We start from the raw sequence: 12,997 nt of genomic DNA, 5'->3' as shown, positions 1-12,997 counted from the left end.
GCATGTCAAATCCAAGATGATTCTTCTTCGGAACTGAAGTGAGGGAGAAATATGACATTAATTATCATTTTGAAAAAAAAGGGGAAGTCAGAATAAAAGGTAAGGTACAGGATAGTTAAAAGGCCAGAGAGATTAAATGTCAAAGATGCCATGGAATAAAAGGCAAAGGCAGTGATAATGGTTAAAGTAAAGAAACAAAACATTGGACCAAAGCAAGTGTTTATAGCAGAATAAAGTAATCTTGTGTGCAAGCAAATACATCAAACAAGACCTAGACTGCCAATTGGCAAAAAAGACAAAGGAGGACAGAGTTCATGGACTTGTTTACCTATCCGATCTAACATGACTTCCCACCAACCTAACTACTTTCACAAACCATAAAGGACCACCTTTTTTTTATCTTTGCCCACATAGCCACTCACCAAACAGATTTGAGACCATTAAAACTTATCTGAATAAGATAGCTAATGTCAGGAAAAAGTGGCATGCTCTCTCATTGACCATTCTCTTGTGTACTTTAGATATTCTATGGGGTTGGCTGAATTGATCCATTGCCATTGCAACCAGGATCAGAAATCTCAGCTAACATAATGAAATCTGTATGGGACACAGTAATCTTTGTCAGCAGCAATGCAATGCATGCAACTAACAATGGAAAAAAAATCAATTGCTGGAAAAAAAATCAGTAGGTCTGGCGGCAGCAGTGGATAGAAAACAGAGTTAATGTTCGGGTCCACGAACCCTTCCTCAGAACACTGGAGCCGAACTGATAACTCAGCTTTCTCTCTAAAGGTACAACCAGACCTGCTGAGTTTCTCCAGCAATTTCTGTTTTTGTTTCTGTTTTTGTTCCAGCATCTCAGTTCATTTTTTTTGTTTAATACTGACAGGAAACTATGGCCATTGTGTATGGAGTTAAAATTTTTCTTTATTCTTTTATGGGTTATATGGGTTATATGGAATTGCTGGCAAGGCCAGCATTTATTGCTCATCCTTGATAGCTATTAAACTAAGAGCTTGCTGGGCCATTTCAGACAGAAGCTAAGGTTCAACTACATTGCTAGGGATCTAATGTTATAAAGTAATATGGCAAGATTAGTGAATGAACACAATTGGTTTATCATTTATTTTGAATGCTTTCTCAGCATAGCCATGAATTAGTTTATAACAACTAGCTGAAAGTTAACCATTAGAAAAAGAAGAATTCATTTTCTTTATCCTGTCCGCCATTTAATTATAGTGAAACCTCTAATGTAGGGACATCTAAGGGATTTGGATCTGGTGTTCTTCACTCATAGGTGTGTTCATACCTTCAGAAGTGAGTTAGTATATATAGCAAATTATTAGGCACTAAAGTCCCTAGATGGTTGCGTCCCTTGCAGGTGTTGTGCCAGACGTTTTAAGAATTGGGAGACCATCCATGTTGTGGGAAAGAGAGGAAATAGAGAAATTACAATACATGCTGCAGTTCGACAAGAGGAGGGCTTCAACCCCAAAATGTTATTTTCCCTCCTGAAACTATTCATTTTTTTCAGAGTTTAACCTGTTCCTTAAATATTACGCCATATATGAATAGCTATGTGTGGTGAAGGATCCCATCGTCGATTAGTCCCTTCTTCTCCTTTTCTCCATTCTTATACTTTATTAGCTCTCTGGTTTCTTTCTTAGGTCTGAAATTTTGCAAAATGTTCCACATCTTAGCCAAAATGTTACTGGAGGCCTGATTCCCAAAATCCTGCCTCCCAACCTCATGATTTGATGACTCTATGATTCTAACCTGGCACCACTATTTGCCAGATTTGGCATGGAACCAAGGGGGGGGGGGGATGCAATTTGTGGGAATGCGAAGTGGCATGAGTTGTCATGGATGGGACATGGACAGTGTGTGGGTAATGAGGGTGTGGGAGGGATAAAGGTTAATGGGTTGTTGGTTACTTTCCTGATTTTATTATATGCCACGGCCGGCCTTTTAAACAGCCCATCTCAGCACCTGACAAATCCTATGACTGCCTCTGAACACTTTCTGGGTTTGCAAGAATGACTACTATGAGCATCCACAAGAGTCAAAATGAAAATTCAGACAGTTAGGACACTTTCTCCCAAGATGGGTTTATGGAGTTAGGAATTTTCTAGAATTTGCACTCCTAACTTGGGAGTTATAAAAAGGTACTTAGTGCTTCTTTGTCTCTGTAGGTGAAATTTAATGTCACCTCCTATGAAACGAGTTCAGAGGCAGAGGTGAGCTATTGGATCCAGTGGGAGGCTGAGGAGTGAGAATCATATCATCTCATAGATTCTCCTCAATCATGTTCAGGGTGGCACTAGGATGGAGGGCAGCTAATTAGCCTGGAGGCAGTTGAGGTTCTTAAACAACCAGTTAAAGACCTCAAACTCATGCTGCTGGTATTTAACCAGGGGCAGGCATGGAATTTGCCAATGGACTATCGTGTGGCCCTTCAATAACAGACACTCTATAAATCAGGAAATTAGATTAGATTAGATTAGATTAGATTGGATTACATTACAGTGTGGAAACAGGCCCTACGGCCCAACAAGTCCACACCAACCCGCCGAAGCGCAACCCACCCATACATTTACCCCTTACCTAACACTACGGGCAATTTAGCATGGCCAATTCACCTGATCTGCACATCGTTGTGACTGTGGGAGGAAACCAGAGTACCCAGAGGAAACCCACGCAGACACGGGGAGAACGTGCAAACTCCACACAGTCAGTCGTCTAAGGCGGGAATTGAACCCGGGTCTCCGGCGCTGTGAGGCAGCAGTGCTAACCACTGTGCCACCATGCCGCCCACTAAGTTGTAGCCCAGTGAAGGCCAGCACCCTGCTCTGACAGTCCTTTGCAATAACTCCCTTCTTGTGATCCCCATGACTTCCACACTCACCTCTATTTAGGGATCCATTGCCAATTTCTCTTACACATCTGAGTGTAGCATGAGCAATACATCTTTGGTTGGCTGTAAGGTTTTCAGGAATGCTGGCCATACTGTTAGGGGCTTAAATGAGTGTGAGTCTCAATGCTATTTAAGTAGGTGCCCAGGTCTTAACACAACAAGTGACACAAGGCTCCCATTGGTTTTCCAACTAATGGACAAGACCCCTGCTGCAACTATTAAAATCAGACCAACATCATTGTGCTGCCTTTGGCTCTGCAAATAATACCTATTCTCACCTCATTGCTCCCCCAGCAAACATCCCCAAGACATGAGACCAAATCTCTCAAATACCAGACTCATTCTCTTCCATGTGCTCCTTTCTTCCTTTGTTCTCTGAGACCTCACTCCCCATTTTCCATCCCTCCAAAGCTACATTCTCTCTAGTTTCTCCAGCTGCTGTATGGACCTCTGATATCTGTGCATAGCAGCAACTGGAAAAACTGAAAGTAAATGCATCAATATATCGACTGGCATGTGCAGACACTTAGAGTGGCTGCATAGTCACACAGCTTTTCTTTTACCCTGATTTCGGTGATTCCCATTAAAAGCTGAGACCTACTCATTTCAGACCTCCACTTGAGACCCCCAAAATTCACAGAACCACCTCACTACCTCAAATGTTGATACCTCTCTTTACAGAACCAGTCCTTCAATTTCAAAATCCTTCCCCAGTTTCACACCCTTGCCTGAATCTTGGCAATCCTGAATCCAGTTTCTGATGCTTCTGCCCTCTCTTCTGCAGACTATGCATTCACATCTTCTGTATCAGCAGTTGGATAATGTGAGAAAGGAATGAGGAGTGAGTAATAAAGGCTGGACTGTGTTGGTTTCTCTGTTATGTGTAAAGAATTTCCTGGTCGACAAATTTCATTCTTCTCAACTGTTGCTGGCTCCCATTACCTATGAGCCCTTTGTTTTAAACTACAAAAAGACTCGGTGTATTGAAGGTTGCCTGAAATTTTTTTAAGTGCGAATATCTGTAGTTTCAAGGCACAAATTGATTATTATTGGCTGTCCAATTATATAGTTTCACTAAAGATCATCCTTGATCTGCACTTCAGCTCCAATTACTCACCTTGATTGCTGACAGTAACTTGTAACATATCTAAATTGGGGATGGAGCCACATGTTCACTGCGAATGCAGACCATTTATCACGTGCTTGAAGCTGTCCAAAAATAATCTTCACATAAAGTGGGAGTGAACAATACTACATTACAACTTCTGAAATCTTTGATATTGAAACTTAACTAAAGTAGTCAGGTATTTCTTGACCTTTAGTATGATTATAATATCTCTTAAGTTCACATTTCCAATTATTCCTGGATCAACCAGTTTTGCTTGTGAAATTGGTCCAGTCTGATCTGCATGGATCTTACCTCCTGCATCCAGTCCAGTACAGATTTTCCAGCTTCTTGGTGCCATACATTATGGACAGAATCTGTCAGTGCGACAGAAATCACTTTGTTCTTCACTTCTGCCTCCCGGTGAATCATCTGTATTATAGAAGACACATTAAGTGAGACCCAGTGCAACTGCAATAATTTCACACTTGCCATAAAGGTTACTCATGTGTACAGCAAAGAAAATCTCTTTCAATACAAAATAATTACTACTAATAAATGAAATGCAATTGAAGAAGGAACTGTACAATGAACAACAACACTTCATAATTATAGGAGATAATAATTAAAGAGTAAGATTAGTTGTTAAATATAGTCCCAGTAATATACTCTCAGATGAGGTATTTTAATGTTTCTCATTGTTAGTGTAAGTTCTGTTTTGCATGTTTTGGAGCTGAATACTCAAATCTAACTATCCAACTTACATTACTGGTCTGCATTCGCAATTAACTACTCTTTAAAGATTGGCTTCACATGGATTAGGACACTAATTATTAAGATTTATGCTTTCAACATAGAAAATAATATTTAAAAGAATTTTAACATTCCTGCATTATAATACACATACTATTATAATATGGCCTTGGGTGACATTCAAACACTATGGAAAGATATTAACATCTTGTTTGTCCAGAAACTATTATGATTATGTTTAACACTCTGGAGTGATTTACTTTCCATTAAAACTGATTTGGGGTAATATTAAGTTGCTCATTTGGTCGGTTGGATTCAATTACTAACTTGATAGCTTGTAACATATTGAAACTGGGGACGGAACTGCAAGTCCACTGCAAATGCAGGCCATTTATCATTCCTTGAAGCTGTCCATAACTAGTCAAAAGTTTGCATTTTGTATTTTGATTTTTTTTTACTATTTTTACTATTTAACAACAAGATGGAACTGTTTCTATGGTTTGTTTTATCAGTTATCATTCAATATTCAAAAGGAAATGAGGAAAATTCTTCTTCAGTTACATCAAAATGCAGTCTCCTTCCCATGGCATTTTCCCTGTGGTGGGTCATGTATACTATCTCTTCTCTCCTCACTTTCCAAGGACCCAAACACTCCTTCCAGGCAAAGCAATGATTTACATGTACTTATTTCAATAATTTGCTCCTCATAATATGGTCTTCTTTACACTGGGGGGGGGTCAAATGCAGATCTGGTAACCTCTACTCAGTCCATGATCATGGCTCTAAGTGTAAAATGACAGGCCTGTCATTTTAATTCTCTGCCTTGCTCTCACACTGACATTGTTGTCTTCAACCTGACTGTACCAATGAAGCTTAATGTAAACCTGATGAGCAGTACCTCATCTTTTAATTAAATGACATACAGCCTTTCTGACTCAACACCAAGTACAATTTCAGAACACAATGTCTGCTCCTATTTTGTTTCCTTTGCATGTTTTTCTCTTTATTTTGCTTTCAGAGAAGCACGCCTGTTCTAGGTATATCGTTCATCTTTTATTGACCCATGACCACTCCCTGTACTAGAAGACTAATATTCCTGTTTTCAACCTCTGTAATCTTTCACTCTGTTACAGACATCCCTTCTGTCCTTGACCCACCCATTCTGTGCTCAAATCTTATCACATTTTTAACTTTCCCTAGTTCTTTCTGATGAATATCAACAGACCTAAAATTATTTCCCCCACCTTCTCCCACAACCCACTCAGTATTTCCAGAAATTTCTGTTTTAATTTTGCTCAGGAAAAACTTGTAATGTCCAGAGGGGGGAAATAGACATAATTATTATCAAAACTTCCGAGAAAGGAAAATCAGGATGAAAGTAGATTATTTAGTTCCTTGAACATTCCTACATTCAGTGAGGTCATGGCTATTACGCAAGGTAACTACTTATACCCACTTTTGCCTCAGATCTTCTAATACCTTCGGTTAGAAAAAAAAATCTAATCACAGGTTTAACGAATTTCTAGAAGAGTTCCAAAGTGTACAACACTACAAGCAGAACAATGACAAAAGTTGAAAAAAGAATAATTTATTTCAAAGTGATAATATCCCCATTTAATTACACAAAACACCTTGGCAGACCATTTTTACCAATTACAGATGACACAACCTATAGCATTCAGCTTGTCATTTCATGGATGGATGAAGGTTGACTAACAATGTAGTTGAAATACTCTGCCTGTTTTTCTAGAATTTAGACATTTCCCATGAGCAGCTTGACTTGCTGACAATGAGGATTGATGACGCTACAATGCCTTGTGCTCAGAGACTGTTTTCAAATTATCATAGAATCTCTTCTAATCCTGAGGTCTATATTTGAAGCAGAAATTCATCTGCTTTCTGATAAGTACAAGTATCTTGCAACTTCTTGACCTTGCATTCTGTGGATGTCTTGGTAAGTATTGTGAAGATCTGTCATTGAGATAAAGCACCATAGGTGGTACTAACGTCATAGAATCTTACTGCATGGAAACAGTCCCTTTGATCCAAATGGTCCACACCAACCATGTTCCCAAACTAAACTGGTCCCACCAGCCTGAATTTGGCACATCTCTCTCCAAATCTTACTTATTCATGTACTTAACCAAATGTCTTTTAAACATTGTAACTGTACCTGCATCCACCACTTCCTCTGGCAGTCCATTCCACACACTGACCACTCTCGAGTTACCCCTCGTGTCGTTTTCAAATCTTTCTCCTCTCACCTTAAACATATGCCCCCTAGTTTTGAACTCCCCAACCTTTGCTTTTCACCTTATCTAAGCCCCTCATGATTTAATTAACCTCTATAAGGTCACCCCTCAATGTCCTACGCTCCAGTGAAAATAGTCCCAGCCATTCCAACCTATTTTTATAACTCAAATCCTCAATACCAAGCAACATTCTGGTAAATCTTTTCTGAACTCGCTCCAGTTTAATAATATCCTTCCTATAACAAAGCAACCAGAACTACACTCAGCACTCCAGAAGAGGCCTCACCAACATCTTGTACAGCCTCAACACGATGTCCCAACTCCTGTACTCATAAAGGTCTAAGCAATGAAGCTAAGTGTACTAAATGCCTTCTTAACCACACTGTTGATCTGTGACACAATTTTCAAAGAACAATGTACTTGAACCTCTAGGTCTTTCTCTGTTCCACAACACTACCCAAGGCACTACTTTTAATTGTATAATACTGCCCTTGTTTGTTTTATCAAAATGCAATATTGTGCATTTTTCCAAATTAAACTCCACCTTCCACTCCTCAGTCCATTGACCCAATTGATCAAGATCTCTTTGTAACATTAGATAACCTTCTTCACTGTCCACTATGCCACCTATTTTACTGTCATCTACAAATGTACTAACCATGTCTCCTATATTCTCATCCAAATCATTTACATAAAAGAGAAACAAAAGTGGATCCATTACCAATTGCAGTGGAACACCGCTGGTCACAGGCCTCCAGTCTGAAAATCAACTGTCACCACCACCCTCTGTCTCTTACTGTAAAACCAATTTTGTATCTAATTGGCAAGCTCATCCTGAATCTCATGTGATCTAACTTTATTAATTAGTCTACCGTGCGGAACCTAATCGAAAGTTTTACTAAACTCCAAGTAAAAAATGTCCATAGTGCTGCCCTCATCAATCTTTTTGGTTACTTCCTCAATCAAGTTTGTGAGACACAATTTCCCTCGCACAAAACCATGCTGACTTATCATTCCTAATCTCTCCAAGTGCATGTAAATACTATCTTTCAGAATTACCTCCATAACTTACACACTATCAATGTCAGATTCACAGGCTTCTCCTTACAGTCTTTCTTAAATAAAGACTATCCTCAAGGCCTCCGGTATCTCACCTGTTGCTTATAAATGATACAAATATTTCTGCTAGGTGCCCCGCAATTTCCTCCTCAGCTTCTCACAATGCCCTGGGATACACTTGGTCAGGTCCTGGAGATTTATCCATCTTTATGTTTTCTAAGACCTCCAACAATTCCTCTTCTGTAATGTGTACTGTTTTCAAAATACCAATATTCACTTTCCTGAGACCCCCTAGCCTCCATTTCTTTCCCACAGTAAAAACTAAAAATATGAATTTAATATCTCTCCCATCTCCTGAGGTTCAACATTAAGATGACCTACCTCGTTGATCTTTAAGGGGCCCTACTCTCTCTAGTTGCTCTTTTGCTGTTAATGCACTTGTGAAATCTCTTTATATTATCCTTAACTTTATCTGCCAAGGCTAGTTCATATATCCTCTTTGCCTTCCTGATTTCCCTCTTAAGAACATCTGACACTCTTTATACTCTTCAAGAGGTTCATTTGATCCCAGTTGCCTATATCTAACATATGATGCTTTTTTATTTTTGACTAGAGCCTCAATATCTTCATTCATCCAATGTTCCCTAACCTTACCAGCCTTACCTTTCACTCTCACAGGAACATAATGTTTTTGAACTCTCTTTATCACACTTCTGAAAGCCTTCCATTTGTTAGTCATCCCTTTACCTGCGAACAGTCTACTCCAATCAACTTTGAAAGTTCTAGTCTCATACCATTAAAATTTGCCTTACTCCAATTAAGAACCTGAACTTTTATGGAAGGTTTAGCCTCTTCCACAACTATTTTAAAACTAATAGAATTATGATTACTCGTCTCAACATGTTCCCCTACTAACACTTCAGTCATTTGCTCTGCCTTATTTCCAAAGAGAAGGTCATGCTTTGCTCCTGCTCCTGTCGGAGCATTTCCATATTGATAAAGAAAATTATCTTGAACACATTTAAGAAATTCCTCACTATCCAACCCTTTAACGGTTATACAATGATAGAGATACACAGCACAGAAACAGAACCTTTAGTCCAACTGGCCCATGCTAACCACATATCCTAAACAAATCTAGTCCCATTTGCCAGCATTTGGCAATATCACTCTAAAACCTTCCTATTCATATACCCATCCAGATGCCTTTTAAATGCTGTATTTGTACCAGCCTCCACCACTTCCTCTGGCCACTCATTCCATACATGCACCAATTCGTCTGCGTGAAAAAGGATTCTGGGCAATCCAACATGGAGGACTGGAAAAATTGTGGCTTTAAGAGCTGCTCCTTTTTGGAAGTATTTTCAATGTTGGAGTTGATTTCCTCGAATTCTTGGAGCAGTAATTATTGGTTTATAAACAGTTGCATTGTTTTGGAACTTGGGGGAAAAAAATTAAAACAACGGCACTTTAAAAAGGAGGAAGAGAGACAAAGGCAGTGATCACATGGGAAGCGAATCAAACAGCGAAATAAACCTGCACTGCTGTCTGACCCAGCAGTGAATCTGCACAGCTGACTGCCTCTGCTGTTTGATTTCAAGTATCTCAGTCAATGCTTGGAAAAATAAGATCCCTACTATTGCAACTGTATTTTTCTTACATATATCTGAATCTTTCCACATACTTGCTTCTCAATTTTTCCCTCACTATTGGAAGGGGAGGGGGGAGGGGCATTTTAGTACAATTCCATGAAGGTGATACTCCCTTTCTTATTTCTCATTTCAACCCATTTATTTTCTCTAAATGATCCCTTAGAAATATCCTCTCTAATTACAGTGGAAATGTTTTTCATAATCAAAAACATCATTTCCCTTTCTCTCTTGCCTCTCTTTCTGTCCTTCCTACAGCATCTAAAATGCTGAACATTGAGCTGCTGTTCCTGTCCTTCCCTCAGTCAAATTTCTGTAATAGCTGTGACATCTCAGCCCTACATTCCAATAAATGCAATGAGTTCATCAGCCTTACTTGTTACACCCTTTGCATTGAAATAAATGCCGTTTAATTCTTCATAGTTACCTTGTTCTCTGACTTGCTCGTCATCTTTTCTGATTAACTTGCTCTTTTCTGAATCAGAACTATCCTCGTCTGTCTTTCTATTTTCACTGCTAATTAAGAACCACCCACCCCATTCTTTAAGTTTAAAAGCTCCCGAAATAGAATTAGCAAATCTCCTCACCAGGAAATTGGTCCCTTTGTAGTTTAGGTGAAACCCATCCCTTTTGAACAGGTCTTTTCTACCCAAGAAGATATCCCAATGATCCAAGAATCTGAATCCCTGCACATTGCACCACCTCTTCAGCCATTCATTTATCTGCCCTATCATTTTATTCCTTCCCTCTTAGAACTTGGCACAGAGAGTAAAACCAGATATGACTACTTTTGAGGTTCTGTTTTTTAACCTTCTACCTAACCTCTTATATTCATTCTGCAAAGCATTAACCCTTTCCCTAATAATGCATTCCTATGAGTGTGTACAACAACTTTCAGCTTCTCACTTTCCCGTTTGAAAATATGCTTCAAACATTTTGAAACGTACTTAACCCTGGCACCAGGAAAGCAACCAGGCGGCACGGTGGCACAGTAGTTAGCACTGCTGCCTCACAGCGCCGGAGACCCAGGTTCAATTCCTGACTCAGGTGACTGATTGTGTGGAGTTTGCACGTTCTCCCTGTGTCTGCGTGGGTTTCCTCCGGGTGCTCCGGTTTCCTCCCATAAACCAAAGATGTGCAGGTCAGGTGAATTGGCCATGCTAAATTGTCCGTAGTGTTAGGTAAGGGGTAAATGTAGGGGTATGGGTGGGTTGCGCTTCGGCGGGTCGGTGTGGACTTGTTGGGCCGAAGGGCCTGTTTCCACACTGTAATGTAATCTAATAATCTTATCCTAGATTCATGCTCACTGCCACAGAATCTCCTGTCTTTACCGCTGACAAGACAGTCCCCTATGACGAGTATTCTTTTAAATCTTGACAAGCCCTAAATAACATAAAATTCATTAGTAATGTTTCTCCTCTAGTAGTACTTTGATAATCTCATTTGTTTAATGAAAACAATGTTAATGTTTACATAAAGACCTCTAATAGTAGCATTCCTGGACATAATCAGGGCATTCTCACTCATTAAAAACTGTTTTTCTGCCAAGTTAGCAAAGTTCTACAGAATTATGTGAGCTCATAATGGAAAAGGAGAAGTTGAGACATATTGGAAATCTGCTGACTTGTCTTCCCAATATTCACAAAAGTAGAATGGTCTACAAAATATTAGCATACATGTGACTGCAGTCATACTTGAGGAAAATTTGCTGACTCAACCAGCAGATGGAAACCACAGAACACCTCCAACATTAATGTGATCCTGTTATTGAACAGCATTTACTAGATAATCCTGATTGTGCTAAGAACTACACCAGAAACTAATTTAGCAGTAGGTCTTGCAGTGTGATTCATTTCTGTGTGCACACTGCTCTTTGTAGACAAAAGAAATATGTCTATAGATTTCACCTTTTTCAAAATGGAAACGGTAACTGAGGCAACAATTTGTCCTGGTCTACATTTATTCAGCTAAACATGATCAACAGTTTACAGTTCCTACTGTATCTCCATGCCAATCATGGTGCAAACAATGAGCCCCCAATTTCTCCTGGTGTATATATAACCTGTTGTTTTCTTTCAAAGTTTCATTTCAAGTCCCAATCCTGATGAGTGCCACCTTGAAAAGCTTCTACTTTTAGCAATGTTAAACTCCATATTACCAATTACAGATAGTAAATCATAAATTGTCAGATCATCAATTAAAGATATGCATCAAAACAATTTTAGTGTGGCACTAAAGTAATAACATAATTGCGCTGGCATATTGCCTTCTTATATGCAACTGAAACATAAATTCAAATTCTATCAGACAACAGATAACATCAGTTCTCAGTGTAGAGTAAAACAAAGCAAATAAATGATCAGCAAATAGAGATAAAGAGTAATATGTTTATGTAGCATTTTCTCTATGAATGGAACTGGTATACTAAGTTATCTCCTAAAATATCTCTGCTTTAGTTTATAAATATATTTCATTTAATTTAAACTTATTTTGTTAACCTTTGCTGCACTATCTTATGACATAAAAATTAACTGCTTTTTTGGAAGTTTGTTCCATCAGGAAGATGTAATAGTCTGAGCTTTGGCATTTTTCAAAATAGTCAGTATCTAGTAGTCAATATTTAAATACTGATTTTCAACAAAATAGTCTTTTAAATCTCACTTTAAAAGATGTCTTCTAAAAATGGCTGCCTCCATCTAAAAAAATACTGAATAAATGTATCAATAGATGTGGTAACTAAAGATTAGAAATTTTAAAAATGCAATGAATCATACAATATTAAGAAATGTACATTATTTAACAAGCAATTTTGTTTTCTAATATTCTTTTTCACTGAACCAGCAGTAATCATTCATAATTATTAATTGCCTTGAGTGAACATCAATAATCAGAAGCTGAGTGTGATTTTTGTGTTGTTGAAATAAAAACACTCATCAAACAGAATAAGTTTGAAGTAAAAACAATATAAATCAAATATATAAGTAGCAAATACACTGGAGTGATTTCATAATTGGATCTCCTGTTTCAGAAATAACTATAAAACGCAAGGTTCTCACCCTCTTCATAATTATTTGAGTCTTTGATTAGATCCCTACATTGTGATCGTTTCCAATTCCCTGTTACCTTCAATATATATTTGATCAAGAAAGTCAAAACACAAAGTGCCGCTCGTATTCAGATAAAAGCTCACTGACCTGAAATAATGGCCCAGATGTTCTGATGGGGCGAGATAGTTAGTACAGCAATGTTGACTAGAATTATGTGT

General features: G+C 38.5%; 1 protein-coding gene across 5 annotated transcripts in view; it reads right to left on the bottom strand.

Annotated features, from left to right (window-relative positions):
* The window catches only part of arb2a (ARB2 cotranscriptional regulator A), a 570,831-nt gene that overhangs the window by 202,269 nt on the left and 355,565 nt on the right, over nt 1–12,997 (bottom strand). For all 5 annotated transcript variants that reach the window (XM_043709291.2, XM_043709302.2, XM_087999275.1 and 2 more), the window contains exon 9: nt 4,335–4,451. In XM_043709291.2, the coding sequence (XP_043565226.1) occupies nt 4,335–4,451 (117 nt within the window). The remainder of the gene's footprint in view (nt 1–4,334; nt 4,452–12,997) is intronic.

Source organism: Chiloscyllium plagiosum, unplaced genomic scaffold (assembly GCF_037043375.1).
Source record: "Chiloscyllium plagiosum isolate Xiang-an unplaced genomic scaffold, Cpla_swu_hap1 HiC_scaffold_2, whole genome shotgun sequence".
Lineage (NCBI taxonomy): Eukaryota > Metazoa > Chordata > Chondrichthyes > Orectolobiformes > Hemiscylliidae > Chiloscyllium > Chiloscyllium plagiosum.
This window is presented reverse-complemented; position numbering and strand designations above follow the sequence as displayed.